This window comes from Periophthalmus magnuspinnatus, chromosome 7 (assembly GCF_009829125.3).
Source record: "Periophthalmus magnuspinnatus isolate fPerMag1 chromosome 7, fPerMag1.2.pri, whole genome shotgun sequence".
Taxonomy (NCBI): domain Eukaryota; kingdom Metazoa; phylum Chordata; class Actinopteri; order Gobiiformes; family Gobiidae; genus Periophthalmus; species Periophthalmus magnuspinnatus.
Genome location: NC_047132.1, coordinates 28,588,964 through 28,606,810, shown reverse-complemented (window position 1 = coordinate 28,606,810; position 17,847 = coordinate 28,588,964). Strand labels below are relative to the sequence as shown.

At 42.7% G+C, this 17,847-nt stretch overlaps 1 protein-coding gene across 4 annotated transcripts in view; it reads right to left on the bottom strand.

The window, feature by feature from the left end:
* casz1 (castor zinc finger 1) overlaps positions 1-17,847 on the bottom strand; it is a 348,939-nt gene that overhangs the window by 11,478 nt on the left and 319,614 nt on the right. For 2 of the 4 annotated variants that reach the window (XM_033969410.2, XM_033969412.2), the window contains 10 exons: positions 17,426-17,491; positions 14,669-14,765; positions 9,107-9,271; positions 7,282-7,454; positions 5,930-6,798; positions 2,511-2,640; positions 2,082-2,145; positions 746-909; positions 499-621; positions 96-398 (listed from right to left, as the gene is read on the bottom strand). In XM_033969410.2, coding sequence (XP_033825301.1) covers positions 96-398; positions 499-621; positions 746-909; positions 2,082-2,145; positions 2,511-2,640; positions 5,930-6,798; positions 7,282-7,454; positions 9,107-9,271; positions 14,669-14,765; positions 17,426-17,491 — 2,154 coding nt within the window. The remainder of the gene's footprint in view (positions 1-95; positions 399-498; positions 622-745; positions 910-2,081; positions 2,146-2,510; positions 2,641-5,929; positions 6,799-7,281; positions 7,455-9,106; positions 9,272-14,668; positions 14,766-17,425; positions 17,492-17,847) is intronic. The other 2 variants (XM_033969411.2, XM_033969413.2) reach the window with 1 other exon arrangement.

The window sequence follows — 17,847 nt, the reverse complement described above, 5'->3', positions numbered from 1 at the left end:
GCCATAGATATTTACCACTAGAAGCCAGGCTTTAATAGTTAATATTTCTGTTGAACCTGAATTCAACACTAGAAAGATCGCAATGTTTCTCTTACTTTTCTTGGAACTGCAAGAAGCCCGGTTTGACTTGAGGCTTGGCGTTCTCCAGTGAAGTCGTGGGCAGAGGGGAGCTGGCTGGCAGAGTGGGCATTGAGGCGGGCATCTGAGGGATGGTACCGGTCAGCTGTTTCCATGCCAACATGGAGGGAGGGGGCGAGCTGTAGCCCCCTGAGGAGCTGAGGTGGGACACATCCACAGGGGGGTTATTGGCCATGGACACTGGGGCAGCGGGCTCTCCAGACTCCTTCTCACTGTACGAGCCCTCAGACTTCACTTTCAAAGTGGCCCGGAGGTGAAAGCTGCACAACAAACAGGAGCTCATTCTTACACAGCTCTATAAATCTCCACTCTCAAATGTAGATGGTGTTTTCCCTGATCATGACTCGGGGTGACACTCACTTAGCGTGTTTTATGGCCCCGTCCACAGTGCTGAAGAGCGCCCCACAGTCCTCCACCAGGCAGTGGAAGTGCACCTTCTGAAGGAAGTCGCAGTGCGCCTCACAAAAGTCATCAGTGTCGAACCTGAGCGAGGACAAAGTGAGGTCAGTGGGATGTACAAGTTTAAAAAAAGTTTGACTTTAAATGTAATTCTGACACCCAGAGACAGCCTAAAGAGGACAGATCTAAACCTGACTGTGTGTGGTACCTGCGTAGGTATGTTCTCCAGATCTCATTGGGTTTCTCGGGCAGGGATCTCTTGAGCACCTGGTTCAGATAGTGACCCGCCTCTGCGTGGTCTCCCCCATGATTTCCGTCCATCTCAGATTTGATATTCATGGCATTAAAGAGGGAGGGGTTCACATGCGTCATCTAAAAACACATACACCCACATTTCCACCACGATTAGTTCAGCACTTGTTTGTCTGTGGTTAAATGTGTCCAAATATGTATGGACTGAGAGACATGTGATCTGGAAAGAGAAGAAAGCAGCGGCAGATTTATAAAGACTAGACAGGAGCTTGAGTGCGGGCCAGGCCCATTTGCCAAGTGTCCTGTGGGACTGTCTTTTATGTGGCGTGTGGCCTGACTGAGGCTACAGTGACACCACGAGCTGTTGGACTAACGCTCCTCAAGCACATCCTGTCTGTTTGATAAGTACTGTTGTCCCAGAGAGGCGACACACAAGAATGCAGGAGTGTAGCTTCTTTGTATAACATACTTTTCACTCATTTCACTGTCAACAATGTTTGAATCACTTTGTGCGTATCTCACTATAATAAATTCCAATTTCTCAAGGAAGGGCATCTTGTTTAAAACATAAAATGACACACTAACCACAGCCCAGTAACCAGATGAGTTGCAGTGGGAATCGAGATCTGGTTTATTTATTCATGGGAAAAACAGTTATAGCCGTATAGGTAAAATTATACATCTCGCTTTCTGTGTGAAAAATACAGAATTTTGACTAATTTACCAAAGCCACAGTGCTTTGTACCTAGAAGTACAGCCTGAACATACCCAGCTGCCATGACATCAACAAACTGCTGTAAACACCTGAGTCATTTGTAGGCGTCAAGCGAGATGTATGATTAAAACAATGTCCATTTTAATCTTCAAGAAAAAACACACACATTTAAATTTCCATACGCCGACACTTAGAGCGGCTAAAAAATGATAGCCGCGCCTGCCTGCCAGTTTTTTTCTCCCCAGACTTTTTAATCAAATAATTTACAAAGTCTATAAATAAATGTAGCATGAGGCAGGAGAGAAAAAGGATAAAGGAGGAGGAAAAATGGACGTGGAGTTCAAAACAGCTCATCAAAAAACAAACATCTCTATATATCTGGCATGGCACCCAGCTACTCCTTCATTATATTAATTTGTGAGAGGTGCAGCGAAAATTACGCCATATGAAAAATGGCTGGAAAATTTAAATGATACAAACTCATCTTATTAGCGGTGAAACATTCAAAAACAAACAGGCCCCTCCGTGTGCCGCTAATTTGTCTCGGGATGAAAGGCGTTTGATGGATGGATCTTACCTTATTCATAAGCGAGGATAAAAGAGATGTATTCCCCGGTACGGCGTGTCCGTTTGATTCATTACTGGAACAAGTCAAATGAACAATGTTTAGTCAAGATTTGCATGAGAACAGTAAATATTACTATTTATCACGCAAGGTGTGCTGTATAATGAAGAAGAAAAATGCTGTCTTATTAAGAAATAGCATCTACAGAAGCATGATCTCAGGTTTATGCAGAGCATTCTGCACAAAAGTGAACAAAAGCGATGAATTTTTAATAGATGTATGCATAGTGGATTTTTGATATATGGCAGCAAACTAAATGGATAAAAATGACTTTTTAAATCACAAAACCATCGTTATTTTTCCAAGCCAATTTATCATATGAATATTCCACTCACTCTGTTTACATTACAGTACAGCGCTCATTGGGCCTGTGTGTAGTACCTGTGGTCCTTCTTGCTGAGGTCCAGGCTGTGCTCCTGGGCAGAGTCCTGGGACCCTACGGACCCCGACTCCATGGGCTCCTGCTTCACTTGGACCAGATTGTACTGGCCTGATGGAGGCTGGCCATTCCCTGAGGAGAGACACACAACAAAGTTATTGTTGGTCAGCATTGTTAGGCCTGATGAGATCTAATGTGACTTCTGTCCTGGCCCCAAACGAATACTCCCAGTGATAATTATTGTGAAATGATGTCAGGCCGTCAAGGCTTTTAAACAGTGATTGAGAGGCGGCAGATATGAGGGAAAAACACTGGGTTTTCTGCAGCACTTGTCACAACTCATTTGGCGGGCTGCCTCTTAACTGGTCATTAAGTGAGATGCTAATGCTGAGGGAAAGTGGCAGTCTCAGATTGGACGGCCCCCTCCTCCCCCTCCCACCCCCATCCCGGGCTCGGCGTTGGCCTGACAACGGTGCCACTGAGCGTACCCACAAGGAACAGGGCGCCATGTCGGTCAGATTGGAGCTGACAGCCAATCAGATTGGTTCAAATAGCGTGACCTCTCAATCACATTCTTCTCCAAAGAGGTATTCAGAGGACAGAAGATTAAATAAATAAATGCCATGCGGCTGGTGTGCAGAAGAAACGCTGACAGACAGGAAGGTGAGTGCAGCCCCACCCCAACCACCCCCGAGGGACTGAAATATTCATTTGTCCCGAGGCTACAGCTCAAGATGGTCCCAGCAAAGCCTCTTAAGCCATAAAAACAACAGCGCAGTGATTGGTCAGGTCAAAAATGTGTTGTTTAATAATGTGTGCGGTGCTGAGGGATTGTGACAAGGTCGTGTCCGGAGCAGAGTGTGCCTTTAGCCCTGTGGAGCCCCTCTTTTTTTTCACTCAGGGCAACCCCGTACATGAGGGGGTGTGAACAGAGCCCCCCACTACACAATGACCCAGAGACATATCAGGCTGAATACGAGCGGAAAAGCCAGACTTGGGTCTTGTCAGCGGAAAGCGGCGAGATCGAGAAGTGTCAGTTCACTTTGACAATGGGCTGGGGGCGGGGCCAAACTAAACAGACAGTATTTTTGATTTGAGGTCATTTAATGCTCGCGCCTTCCCTTCCCCCTTCGACTCCACCCAAAGAGCACCCAAAATTAACCAGTGACATAAACCCTGCCTTGTCATTCACAATTACATCAACTTTGACCCAATCAGCGCACGTCATGAGGAATACTACGGATATTCTGGCTGGAGCTTTCCTAAACAGCAGCTGCATTGGAAGTGCCTCTTGTTCTCTAGTCCATAATACATTTTCTTTCTCCACTTTCCAAACAAGGAGAACAAATGAGTTTGACTCAAAGCAGCTTCTTTCTGGAAATTATCCAGGAATAATGTACCAGCCTGTAATTACTGTGGATAAGATACAGCGCTTGGGAAAGATCATTTGTACTGTGTGTCTAATTAGTAAACCCTTCAGATGCTCCAATCGCGAGGAAAAACACTTAGGGCCAAATTGGAGTGGAACATTAATAAGAAAAACTAAAGAAATTACTCACAAGCCGAAAGAGGAATATTAAATGCACAATTGGCCACATTCACAGCAAAGTTTCACAACCTCATGAACAAAACGCATTGTGACAAAACAGCCACAAACACAACAGACACTTGTCACAGTATTTTTTTTTGGTCTGGAAAAATACAAACCACTTCCTCCCCGATTTAGCCCCAAATGTCCTGTTCACACATGTTAAAACACAAAATATGAGAACAAAAACCATAAAGCACCACTCTTATCTTGTAGAGGAGCTGCGTATGTGTGTGCAGGGAGGGAGGGAGGGAGGGGTGCGACCATCTGTAGAGACCCTGCCTCCAGTGGGACGCCCCCCCCACTCTTTTGACAGTACCTGCTGCAGCCCAGAGGTGGAGCTCAGGCTGACAGCTCCATATTGCAACACCATCAGGAATTCTAATCCTTCCAATTCCCAACATCCGGAATTTCACCTCCTCCCTCTATAAACTCACGCTGCCCCCAGAACAAACTCCACCTGCTCTGTTTTTACGCACACTGTATAACTGTACAGAGAAATAGGGATTTAGTTTGGGGATTTCTTAAATAGGTTATGTACAAATGACACTATAACGTTCCTAGTATTGAGAACAGTGTGTGTGTGTGAGGAGTAGCGGAAAACAGGGATGTTTTGGGGCGTCTTGAAAGCAGGAAAACAACGATTACGCATAAATCACTCTAAATAATCTTTTATGGAGTCTTAAAAGTCAATTCTGCATCATCTGTCTCCCTTAAAATTGATGTAAAGGGATAAAATAAGATGAGAATTCTTTGTTAATATTTCTGCATTACCAAGTCTAAAGCGACAAATGAAAATAATTAAATAAATGGGAGAAAACATCAAATACTTTTAAAATAATTTGTAATGTTACATTTTTAAAAGCCGTACTCTGCATTGTCTATTGGCTCTAGTTAATATCTTTGTCTAATGTTTGATGATCTGAAATATTAGGTTTGTAGAAATATGCAAAATATATAATAATTCCAGCAGGATGCAAATGTGTTTTGTGTGTTCTGTATTCGCCTTGTTTGAAGCAATGAGATAAACCCAGACAAGCCAATTACCCCTGAAACGTATGAGAATTATGTTTATGCTAAATAGTTGTTGACATGTTTTGAGGAAACATGAGCTTTCTAGAAATTCAACTTTGCAGATGCACGGGAGCATAGTGCATAGAGCTGTTTCTGCCTGAGCGACTTCTGTTTTTTTATCAGTCCCGCGAAGAGGATATGGGGGAAAAAATATTTTGTTCTCACAATTTTCTGAACTTAATTTCATTCCACCTCCATTTGGCTGGAACGGCGCAGCGCACAGATAAGAGAGCAATGATGAGGAAACATGTTCGACACAGGCCCCAGGAGCCCCCACTCGGAGCATCACAGCAGACTTTTACAGGCTCTCCTCTTCCCCTGTCAGCGCATTTATCTCCAAATGGATTGTGGCTATCTAACAAGCGATCAACACAATAACAGGCGGCCCGCAGCGAAGGAGAGGGCCGCGTCTCCCTCCGCTGTGTCCCTGGAAGCCTGGGAGGGCTGGTAATGCCTGGCCCAGCTCGGAGCACTCACTGTGGGATAGACACAGCGCGGGTGACCCCTGAGTGCACTTTGGAGGTGGCGACAGTGTGAGAGGAGCCAATCCACAGAAGAGCAGCAGGAGGAGCCTGTTACTCCACTGGATAACAGCATGTGCTAGTTTTTTTAAATGTACTTTTGGAAAATTCTAAATGAAATCTGATTGAGTGTAGGCAGGTTTCTCAGTTACTATATAAATGCAGCATTTTAAGTAGAATTAAATGTCATTTACCTGAACATGAACAGGACAAATGCTGAAATGGCTCACACACTCACCTGTCTCAGAGTTGTTGGGTTTGAGCGCTGCAGCTGCCAGCCTGGCCATCATGGGTGAGATGACTCCTTTGCTGGCTGAGATCTTCTCCATGATGGAGGAGGTGGCGTAGGAGGTCGGGGTGGAAGCCATGGCTCCATCTGCCCCAGCGCTGGAGTAGCCCTGACTCAGAGAGTCGGAGGTCATGGACAGGGCTCCAGACGACACAGCAGAGATGAGACTAGCAGCAGAAGGGGGTGGCGGCTGCAGGGGCAGTCTGGGCATGAGGGGGAAGAACGGGTTTGGAGCGGCCAGAGCGCTGCTGGACAGGGCCAGAGCCACGGGCATGTTACTGGGCAGCGTCTGGGACAGCAGGTTACTCATCCTCTGTCCCGCCCCAGCCGCCATGTTGGGAGTGGACTTGAGGGTGTGGCTGGAGGGTGAGGAGGACACGGAGGTGGTGGGCGTGGCCATCAGGTGAGAGGCTGTAGTGGACTGTGTGGTTGGAGAGGCGCTCAGGCTGGAGTTCTTACTGCTGATGGTGGAGAAGTCCACCAGATCATCATTACTGGACTCCTCTGGTTCATCTTTGGGGGCCATGAAGGAGGAGCTGGACAGGCCCAGGACGCCCGAAGAACGGATGTGGCGGCGCTCGTGTTTGCGTTTGTGCGATGTCATTTGGCTGGTGGAGGTGAAGGTGAAGCCGCAGCCTGACCGGATGCAGTGGAAGTGGTTGGTGGCCTTGCTGTACACGCAGCCCTCATATTTGCACTCTTCATATTTGTAGAACTTCTTGAAGCCGTCTTTGGCGTACGCGTCGTCCTTGATGTGATAACTCTTGTGCTTCTCGATGTCACACTTGTTCTTGAAGGTGAAGGTGCAGCCTGGACGCCTAAAGCACCAGAACAAACAGAAAAGGATCAGAGCTCGTGCAGTCATTTGCTGCAGCGCAGAGGAATGGACCAAGCTCACTTTGTAATCCATTAGAAAGGCAGAGTCATAACAGAGGCAGCAGTAGTGGCCCACATATTGCCACCTGTATCCACTGCCAGAGGCTCGCAAAGAGTTTAATGAATCAAGCCAAACAAGTGCCACTGATGAAGATTTACTGGGCCAAGCCTCCAAAAAAATCTAATAGGGCCGGTTGGAAAATATTGCAATATTTTGCAGGCTATTGGGAATGTATATTTAGATTATTTTGTCAAGTGCAGTAAAGATACAAAGCGGTACACGAATGTGGACAAGTAAAAATATATATATATTTGTATTGTTAGATTATTGTGACATTGGTATTTGCAAATTTTGTTATCCATTGTGTTGTCAGGTTTTTTGACAAGCCATAATTTTATAACAATAAAGCCATGTTGACTCTAACCTGCAGTGGAAGTGAGTGGTCTTCTGGCCGTAGAACTGGCAGCCCACTGTCCCACAGTCCTCTGTAGCTCTGAACCTTTGGAAGCCGTCGTTGATGAGCTGCGCGTTCTTCTTGTGGAAGTTCTCATGGGTCATGACGTCGGAGGTGCTGGTGTACACTTTGCTACAACCCACCTGCAAAAATCAAATCAAGGGCACATCTAGACTTACTGCACCAACAATAGTTTCACTTTGCTACAAAGGTTGGAAACGAGAAATCTGATAATGGGTTTAGACAGGACATGGGGGGTGGTTACCACAATGTTAAAGTGGCCTAGAAATGAGTGGAAGAAACTGATTTTGTCACGTTAACTATGGATTTTGATTGTTCATCCAACAAAGAAATTCAGTCTCCAACAAATACATTTAAAACTGATCTGAATCTTTTAATACTCATTTATCTTGATTTTGATCGCATGTCTCTTTACCCTTGCAGTTCTTGAGCTTTGCATTGCAACGCTGGAATTTCCCAATTGTAGAACAAATACAGGTTCTCTTCTAACTACAAAACACGTGCATGAGACTAGTAAACCCAAGAAGGTACAGAGATAAAAACTAGGTATAGAAAGTCATATTTGAAGTATGATGTGTACACCACAAAGTTACTGTAAGTAGTTTCAGAGGGTGTGTGGGAGACACTACAGTGAGATAAATCTACAGTGAAGCCGAGAGCCAGCAGTGAGGGGAAAGACAGCTCATGTTTGAATTAAAAGCACAAAGTATATATCATCCTGGCATTTTCCCTGCACACAAACGGGGCAACTTCTCCATGTTGAGTCAAACAATGGAAAAAATGCAATTGTGTGTGTTTTTTTTTTCTTTTCGTCGTACATCAAAAGCGGCGGTGCCAACATCTGCAGGTTCTCAGCACAGTTAAAACAAGCCCTGAAATGTCCTAATAACAATTACGCAGTTAGAAAGGTCTAAAAGGAAAATCTATCTCTGGTCCTCCTCCGCTCTCGGCACAATGACACTTTTGAAAATAAGCAGATGTAAAAAATTAAACAAAAGGGTGAATGATCTTCGACGGGCCGCTTGGTACTAAAAAAATGAAAAATGTGAAGTTTATGTAAACAGCTGGGGGAATTTTATCCATGCCAATTATGGAGAGAGAGAGGGACGATAGGAGCCAATGGAGGCCCTCGTGTGGGCTCAGCATTTTTCAGTTTTCTTGTATTTACTTAAGACCGGAGCATCGGATGAAATGGAGAAGGTGCGAACTGTCACTGCTCCTCGGTGTTCTCGGGGAGTCGCTCTGCCACCCAGGAACCTGTTTATAATATGGAATAGACAACCCAAATGTGGACATGCGGTCTGCCTTTTTACAGTAAAGACGCCTATATGATATCACGGAAGGGAATCATCTCAATTTACCTTAATAAATCATGAGAGAAATCATTTATAAAGAGGAAGATTGAGGCTTATTTGATGAAGGCGTTAAGGTTTTGGAGTTGGAGTTTGGTGTAGAAGAAGCAGCTAATGTTAAATTTCAAAATCCAGGACTATAGAGCATCGTTTTCATGCTGCTGGTGAAACTTTTTGGGACGAGAGATCTTTAAAAAAGCCACCTAACACTCACGCTAAATGGACGGGAAGTCATGGCAGAGTTTGCGCCACGTTTTGAGGGTTGATGCTAACGTCACGCTTAGAACAACACTTAATCTGCAAAATCTCGTGCTTCATAGGTGGGTAGCTCCGTTATATAGTATTTCCGTGGATCTGCGTCATACATGTGGTGAGTTCGGGGGCAGCGGAGGACACGGTGCCAGTTTCGGTCTATACTCTACCTGCATGCAGTGGTAGTGGGTGCTTTTTCCGTTCAAATGGCAGCCGTGGTAGTAGACGCTGCAGTCGTCCAGGGGGCTAAAGCGCATGAACCCGTGCTGAAGAGAGTTGTCCCTCTTCTTATGCATGTTGTAGTGCCTGATCACATCCTGCTTACTGGTGAACCTCTGTAAAACAAACCAATATGGAAGAGCAAGAGGAGGGAGGAGGAGGAGGAGGGAGAGGAGAGAAGCGAGAGGAGAGAGGAGAGAGGAGGGGGAGGGTGGTATGGGGAAAAATGTACAGCAACAGGTTGGTGTTTATTTAAACCAGAAACAGAATCAGCAACTTTATCTGTGTGGCAGCTGCAAGTCGCAAGAGCCAAGAAAGTGTGAGATGTCTCTAAATGTGACATGTTGTGCAGTTATTGATTTACTTTGCATATCTATGTGAGCTGCTGCCCCTGAGCCTCTGGGACAGTTTTAGCAAAGTGGCCAACTCTATCCATAACAGGCAGTGGAAAATAGAAATATGAGTTTTATTACCATCCACCTTAACCCTATTTATTCATCTGTTTATTTAATTTGATGTTTTTTGTACGACAAGATACTCAGACGAACAAAAACTGAACAAAAAGATGTTGTGAAGTGTCCATTCGATCCGTTTGTCCTTGCGTAAGTCCAGTCCTTCTCAGGCCGGATTTTCAAGTATTTCACATAGAATCTGCTTTTCATACATGCACCAACTTTAATTTAAATGACGTTATGTTTTCGTGAAACATTTTTTGCGAGGTGTATGGTAAAGGTAGCTGAAAAAACACTTTTACGCTATGGGAAATGTACTGGCTGTAGCGATACGTAGGCCATAGAAACAACACTCCTTGTTTTTTCCTATCGCTACACTGTTTCCTTTATCTTCTCCCAAAATATCTTTTTTTAATTAAGACGGATCAATTGACATGCAAGATCACAGTGATGTCTGCACTCTGGAAAAACCCTGTTCCATGCAGATGATTTCGGAGACGTGCTCGGGGGGGAACATAGGGCAACCGAAACAAACAAACAAGTGAACCAAAAAGCCATTCTCCTCACTAAGATATCATTCCTCTTCTAATGAATGCATTAACACAGAATATTCCCAGGCTCTCCTCTGTGTAAAATCACAACTAAATTCTCAAAATCCCCCCTCTCTCTTTCTCTCTCACACACACACACACACACACACACATATACACGCAAATACACGCAAAGTCGCTCTGCGGAGACACCCAAATCTGCTGTAATTGGGCTTAAGCTGATATTACAGAAAGTGTAAGAGGAGATGCGCGAATCAGTGACTCAGTGCTGCGTTCAATCCATATTTATCTCCAGTTGAGAGAAAAACATCAGAAAGCAGCATTCTTAAAAGCAGTTAATTGCGGTACAAAGTAGGGTAATTGCTTTGTGTCATGTGTTCCAGTGGTGCGCTAGGGAAAAAAAAAAAGACAAGATTGCAAAGCTCACTCTCTGCTCTAGGACGGGTTTTATTGCTAATTTCTTTGATAGAAAAGATTAAGCTTTCCTAGTGCTGCTAACGAATGCATCCGATTTAAACATTTCAAGAATTATCAGGCGGGTTACGAGACAATAACTGTGCAAATCATTATAACTACATGCGTCTTTAAAGCGGAACTACGTCACTTTTCCAGCAGGGGTCCATTATTGTTATTACTTTTCTCGGAATGTTCGAAAAACCTAAAAAAACACGTGTTCTTGCTGCGAACGGACTTGACTCCGCACAAATCTGGCCTGTAACTTGAGATGTTAGCGTCACCTGCTAGTCTTCACGCAGATATACACGTTAATGCCATACCGCGGGGCATTTCAGGCAAAGTAATCAGTTCTACATGGAGGTTTAAGGTAGTTTTTCGCAGATAGGAATGACTTTTTTACTGTAATTATGTTAAACAGGTCAAAATTGTTTTCATTCTTTGCGCATTCCTGACACTTTTGAAAGATTCTAACCAGTGTAAACAGGGAAACACCCAAAAAAGCTGCACTTTTGGACACTATAATCACTGTTTTTTTAAATTATATCCTATTTTTTACTGTCTTACTGTACAAAATGTGAACTTCCTCTTGCCACGATGAAGTTATAATCTGTCCCGCTCACTTCACCTGTCAGTGGTCGTAATGTTTTGCCCGATTGGTGCCGTACATTTGATCTATTGGGGCGTTCCAAAATAGGCCCGGAGCTGACTGGGAAAAAGATCTCATTTTCAGTGGAGTGGTGATGAAGGTTGGGAGCCACTTGCTACATTTATTTTGGGATTCCCACCAGAGTGACGATGAACACGGCTCCGTACTCGCTGCTGTACGAGCCCATGAAAGGAGAATGTCAGTTCTGAGCCAATGGAGCGGGCTGGCACTGGGGTAATATTCCAACTCTGTGTGTCATGTGCGCGGCGTTTCATGAGTTATCGCTTCCAAAGACCTGATCATCTCTGCCCCGAGTACAGAGAAGGGAAAAGAGAAGTACTTTTACATAAAGGTGCACGACGGGGCTTTTCGGGTGGACGGTCCGCTACCTGTTTGTCTCCGTGGAGATGTTACCGTGTCATCTACTACTCTGTCTGTTCCGCTGTAGAAATTAAACAAGGAGGTGATGCTATAAAGCCGAGATACAGCTCAGATCTGTGAAGAGGCGAGCTCGTTGATAGTATAAATGCATAGGGTATTTTCAAGCAATAAAAATAGATACAGATAGATACATTTATAAGCAAAGCAGTAGTAGTTTTTGATTAATTTTGTACTTTATACTTTTATTTTTTGGCCTGTTTGTTTGCAGCATGAATGAATAACGTCTTCGAAGCTGCTTGGTGTAGTAGTTACAGTGATTTAGCAGTGGGATTTAATACGTTTTCTTCTTCCCACTACTTTTCGAGCTTAAATATGAACAAATGTGTGAAATGTCCTTAAGTGAACCTGATACATGTGCTCAAAATAAATACTTAAATGAACTGCATTAGCACTGTTTTGTTTTTTGTTGTTTTATCCAATACTCTTATCGTGTAGTAACAATGCTTTTTACATAAAGGTGCACTATGGGGCTTTTCTTGTCTCTGTGTTTGTTCCACTGTCTTAAATTAAACAAGGAGGTGATGCTGTAAGGCCAAGATACAGCTCAGATCTGTAGGGAGGCGAGCTCGCTGATAGTGTAAATGCATAATATTTAAGGTGTTTTTAAGCAATAAAAATACCTTTTGGTACATTTAATGCGATAGTGTGGAATATTTCAGACGACGCAGTAACATAATAGTAGTCGTTGATTCATTTTGTACTTTATTCTTTTATTTTTTGGTGAATTAGTTTGTAGCACGAATGAATAAGGTCTGAAGCTTTGTTGTTTTTTTTTACCCAATACTATTTATTTCACTATTATCAATACTTTTACATAAAGGTGCACTATGGGGCTTTTCGAGTGGATGGTCCGCTACCATCTCCGTGGAGATGTTACCGCTTGGAGGTGATGCTATAAGGTCAAGATACAGCTCAGATCTGTAGAGAGGCGAGCTCGCTGATAGTATAAATGCGTAATATTTAAGGTATTTTTGAGCAATAAAAACACCTTTTGGTAAATATATAGATAGATTTAATGCCATAGTGGGGAACATTTCAGACAAAGCAGTAACAAAATAGTAGTTGTTGATTCATTTTGTACTTTCTACTTTTATTTTTTGGCCAATTAGTTTGCAGCACGAATGAAAAAGGTCTTTTTTTTTACGCAGTGCTACTTATTTTACGATTATTTTTGCAGTAACAATACTTCTACTTGAGTACTCCTTTCCGCTTCTGCCTTTCACGTCTGACTCCTAATGCATATCCAACACCTCCTCTGCAGAGAAATGCGGCGGCCTGACCGTGTAAATCGCCCTGATAACCTGAACTAACGCTCTAAATAATGACACGAGATGGTTTTTCCTTTGTATCCCTCCAAGAACGTGTCTCCTCATCAGACTGTGAAGTGAGCCGCGATCCGTAATGCTTTGGGCACATAAACAATATTTATCGAGCGCTAATCTTTCACTGATCGGGAGCAGACACTGGAGATTACATCTGAAGACGGCTTCATTCAGAAAACTGGGAGGAAAAAAGGAAAGGAAAACAAACGGGAGAACGAGCATGGATTTTTGTTGTCTTTGAACAAATCTAGCCGTGTTTGACTAACTCTCTCCAGCCATATGCTACGGCAAACAGGAGTATTCTCATCTGCTTTGTGGCGCTTACATATACATGACTAGCGCTGGCATCGGGACAAGATTAATAATGTGAGAGGGGATTAAAGGCACAGCAGATGTCTTCAGATATAGATGAGAAGGAGCTGTATTTACAATTAACCCTTTCTAATGATAGGCCAACTGTCACCGTGAGCTCGGGGTGTTGCAGTGAGTGAGACCTGCCCTCAGCTTACTCAGCACCTCAAAGGCAAACAAACTTCAGGTCGCTGTGTAACGACTACTGACGAGATGACGCACTTTTGTGTTTGTATATACTGCACCGATGGCCACATCCTTTTACTCTGTCCTCAGCTAAACCTCACCTGACCCTCATGAACCGTAACATCATAAGAGGAGACATTTTTGCTTGACAATAGAAGTTGGTTAATTTGTTTTCCTTCCTTGCTTTCAAACGTCCTCCCTGATAAACTTTTAAAAAATAGCTAGGAACTTTGCACTTGTGTTTTATATTTGTTGATAAGTTGTACTGCAGAACTGGATGTTGGTCTTATGTAAGTATTAAAGCCCCATACTGCGCTATTTTCTGATCTGTGTTATAATCTTGTTTCCGGAGTTGTGTTTTCTTTCATTCTCATATGTTTAACACGCAAACCCGGCGTATTTTGGCGGAGTTATTCTCTCAAACGCTCTCAAAACGCTCTGTTCCACGTTGTGATGTCATCATGTGGTGATACAGGAAGTGCTCCGCTGTGTTTTTAAACTTCAAACAGCTTCATTAGAATCATTTAGATAATTTCAGCTGGGGAATTGTCAAACTGTACTAAGCAAAAGCTAAAAAGTAGCTGTTAACTTCTTGAAAACGACCACTTTATGACATCACAAGGTGGGACAGAGCGTTTTGAGCTTTGGAGATTTACTGAAACATGTGTGAATGAAAGAAAACACAATTCCAGATATGTTTTTGAGGATATAACAACATTATAACGTGGTTTAAAGCTCACAAGAGTCAACTTTGCGTAATATAAGACCTTCAAATTACAATAAAATGAATCTAAAATCTGAAAAACTGTTTATCTCACACTTTCTTGTTGTGCAACGAAATAATCAAATAACACCCCATATTTAACTGCTCTAAACCATGGAAAAATACCTCTAGTTGTGCAATTTGAACAAAACGGGGGGGTTGTATTTTAAAGAAACACAAAACACACGAAATGAAAATAAAATACATATTCAACATTCCATAATTAGTTGCTTTCTGCCACACAATTATAAGTTACGAAACACTTCCAAACAGCATAAATAGCAATCTTTTTCCATAATATTAAATGTGTATTTGGGCGGTGCTCAAAAATTATAAAGTACTCACGCTCACCTGGTAGTTACACTCTGGGTCCATGCAGTGGTAGTGCTCCCTGTACTGATAGGCACAGTGCACGTGGCCGCAATGCTGACTGCCTGAAAACCTGAAAAACAGCACCCAAATACAACATAAACATAAACAGGATTAATGTTACGATATATTTCACTACCTTTTGTTCTTCGCTCACCTTCACAAAGCCCCCTACCCCACCCGTTTCCCCCGTTCAGACTCCCGCACCACCGCCACCGCCACAATTTACGAGTCTGTCACACCAATTCCACTCAAATTAGCTGCATTTACTTCCAAAGAGACACTTAATACTGTGAAACCTTTTCCCTCCACGCGCTCAAAGAGGGACGGGGAACCTTGTATTTCTTTTACCGAGCCGTGAAAAACCTTGTTAAACGAGGGCAGGTTAACCACAGAAAGACATCACATCGCTTCAGCTCATTCCACTTATATGTCTGCATTTCAGTCGGTTTCTAGTAAAAAGAAAAACCCGGCTTCGCTTTTTTTTTTTTTTTTGCTACAGTACAGCACTTTCACAGCGCGATAATAAGCCTGATGATGATGACTCTTAAAATCCTCCAATTACGAGCAAAAAACACACAAATAAACATTTGCTCTTCTGCTGCCAAGAGCTCCGTCTGTAGTGCATGAGAGGGAGGGTGGAGGGAGGTGGAGGAGGGAGAAGGGAGAGCAAGTTTTTTTTAATGTTTTTGCCTTGTTAGGATTATCTCCGAACAACATTTACAGATCACTTTTTTTTGTTTGTTGCTTATGTAGAGACTTGAAGTTTGTTTTGTGTCAAAGGACATAGGATAAGGAGGTGACGACTTGTGTTTTGTGTTGTGAATTCAAATATAAACACTGCGAAACCTGCATGAGATTATGGAATTGTTAATCTGTGTTTATTGTTCCTATTCAAAAAAAAAAAAAAAAAAAAAAAAAAAAAAAAGAAAGAAAAGAAAAGAAAGAAAAAAAACGAAAAAAACCCCCAGATAAGAACACTGAATTTTCTTTGGAGATTAATAAAGTAAAAAATAAATAAATACATAAATAAAATATAAACACTGTGATACCTGCCTGAGATTACTGAATTGCTAATTTGTGTTTGTTGTCCCTATTAAAAAAAAAGAAAAAAAATCATCCACTATGTATTTTGATCCTGCAGGTAACAACATTGAATTTTCTTTGTAGATTAATAAAGTAAAAAAATAAATAAATAAATAAAAAGAGCATATTTCTGTGCATTTTTCTATATACAAAACACATTTTTATTTACTTTTCAATTTGGTTTAAAAATTACGACTATCATTATATTTGCAATGTGCAGAATTGTCCTTTTTTTATGCTTTTTATTTATTTATTTATTTTACATACAGTCACCTAAAAAACAAAATCACATTAGCTAGTATATGTTTTACTTTTTTGGAAATTACTTATACTTCATTCGGATGTATTATTTTGCAGTAACACCTCTTCCACCTCGCAGAACAGAAAACCGAGTACATATATTTACCCTACATGTCCCATATACACTTAGGCGTACAAAGCCCCCTGTCCCCTGAGACGCTGCCCCCTCCCTTACTGCTCATTGCCCAGCTGTATCACTTTGCCTGTGGACAATTCCCTCTTGCCGCATCAGGGGGCCTAATGGGCACGCCACTATTCAGCAGCAGATTAAATATTAATATAGCCACCACGACACACACAGATTGCAGCGCATCTCTGGTTACAATACGGATACACGGATCAAAGTGTGTGCATGAAAGCATTTAAAAAGTATGACACAGACGCCAATGAATCTTTTTATACCGTCAAACTCCAGCAGCAGAAGAAAGCAGCGTTTTTTGCGGAAGCTTGTTTTGCAAAATCACCCATTAGCCCGACAATCCCTTTGCAACATTTACCCTTTTTATGTACCCTCCTATCCCATTTTCGCAACCCTCCTTCTCTCGTCTTTTTTCCTCAACCTCAACACGGAAATTGAAACTGTATCTGGGCTTATCTGCAGCCTCCCTGTGCATCAACCGCCGAGATGTTTAGACAAATTTTATGCATTATGCAGCGCAAATATCAAAACAGTTCTTGGCACTGCCAGCAGAAGCCTCATTAAAAATTCCTTAATTAAATCTTCTTGCAAAATGTAATCAGTCCAAGGAAGGCTGCTGCTCTGTGTGTGCGTGGAGAGAGGAGAGGATGTGCGTACGTGTGTGTCTGTCAGTGCCAGCGCTTTGATTTGTGCCCTTCATGTTATGGCTTGGAGAAGTAATCGTTAACGCCACTTTTCAAATGCGCTTTTTCTTTCCTTTTTAGAGACAGAATAAACAAACAAGCGATAATCACCTTTATAGTGAATGAATTGAGGACGGCCACATTGTTCTCGGCCCATTCAAAGGCACGGCTCTCTATTGGTGTGAATGACTCCCCTTTAGATCAGTTAGCCTCCGTATAAAGCGGCCATAGCCTCAGTTCATATCCTTGGTTTTTCAGTCGCCGCTAATGTCACAGAATAATGTTCGCTCTGCCCGTTACAGTAAGTTCCCATTAAGCAATTTCTCTTTCATTACACCCCTCTACTTCAGCATAGCACATAAATTTGACTCTTTCTTAATTAATTTACTGTGCGTTCAACATTGTCGTAGAAGTCGAGTTATATGAGTGAATAAAACAGAGCATAGCGGGGGCTGAGAGAGTGTTTGTCTGCGTTTTGGACATATTTTTTACAGCAGAGGGAGGCTCGGTGAGGGATTTGCATACCTGGCAATATATTTCTGGTAGACGTTGACATCGTCGCCGGTAGGTTTATCTGGTGGCAGGCCATTCCTAATGCAACAGCAAACACAAAAGAGACAGGATTAATGGTTAGGTGGGCCTGCCTGTTGTTAATAAAAACAAACTGACACAATATTTACTTACAGCCGCTCCCAAACTTTGCACTATCAATATGCATTTTCTTGTGGCATAACCGCGTTTTCATGTGGCTTATGAATCAGGGAGGGAAGCCGTGCACTTTGATGCATGGGCTCCCGACCAATGAAAGGCAAAATGCTGGAGCAAAGGGACATTAATCTTTTATGGGGTATTTTGGTGAGTGCTTGTATGCAAAACGCTATAATGGGGATGGGAAGAAAAGCTCTGAAAAGGTCTTTTCTGATCGTCCCCGAGGGCCTTGGCTCTAA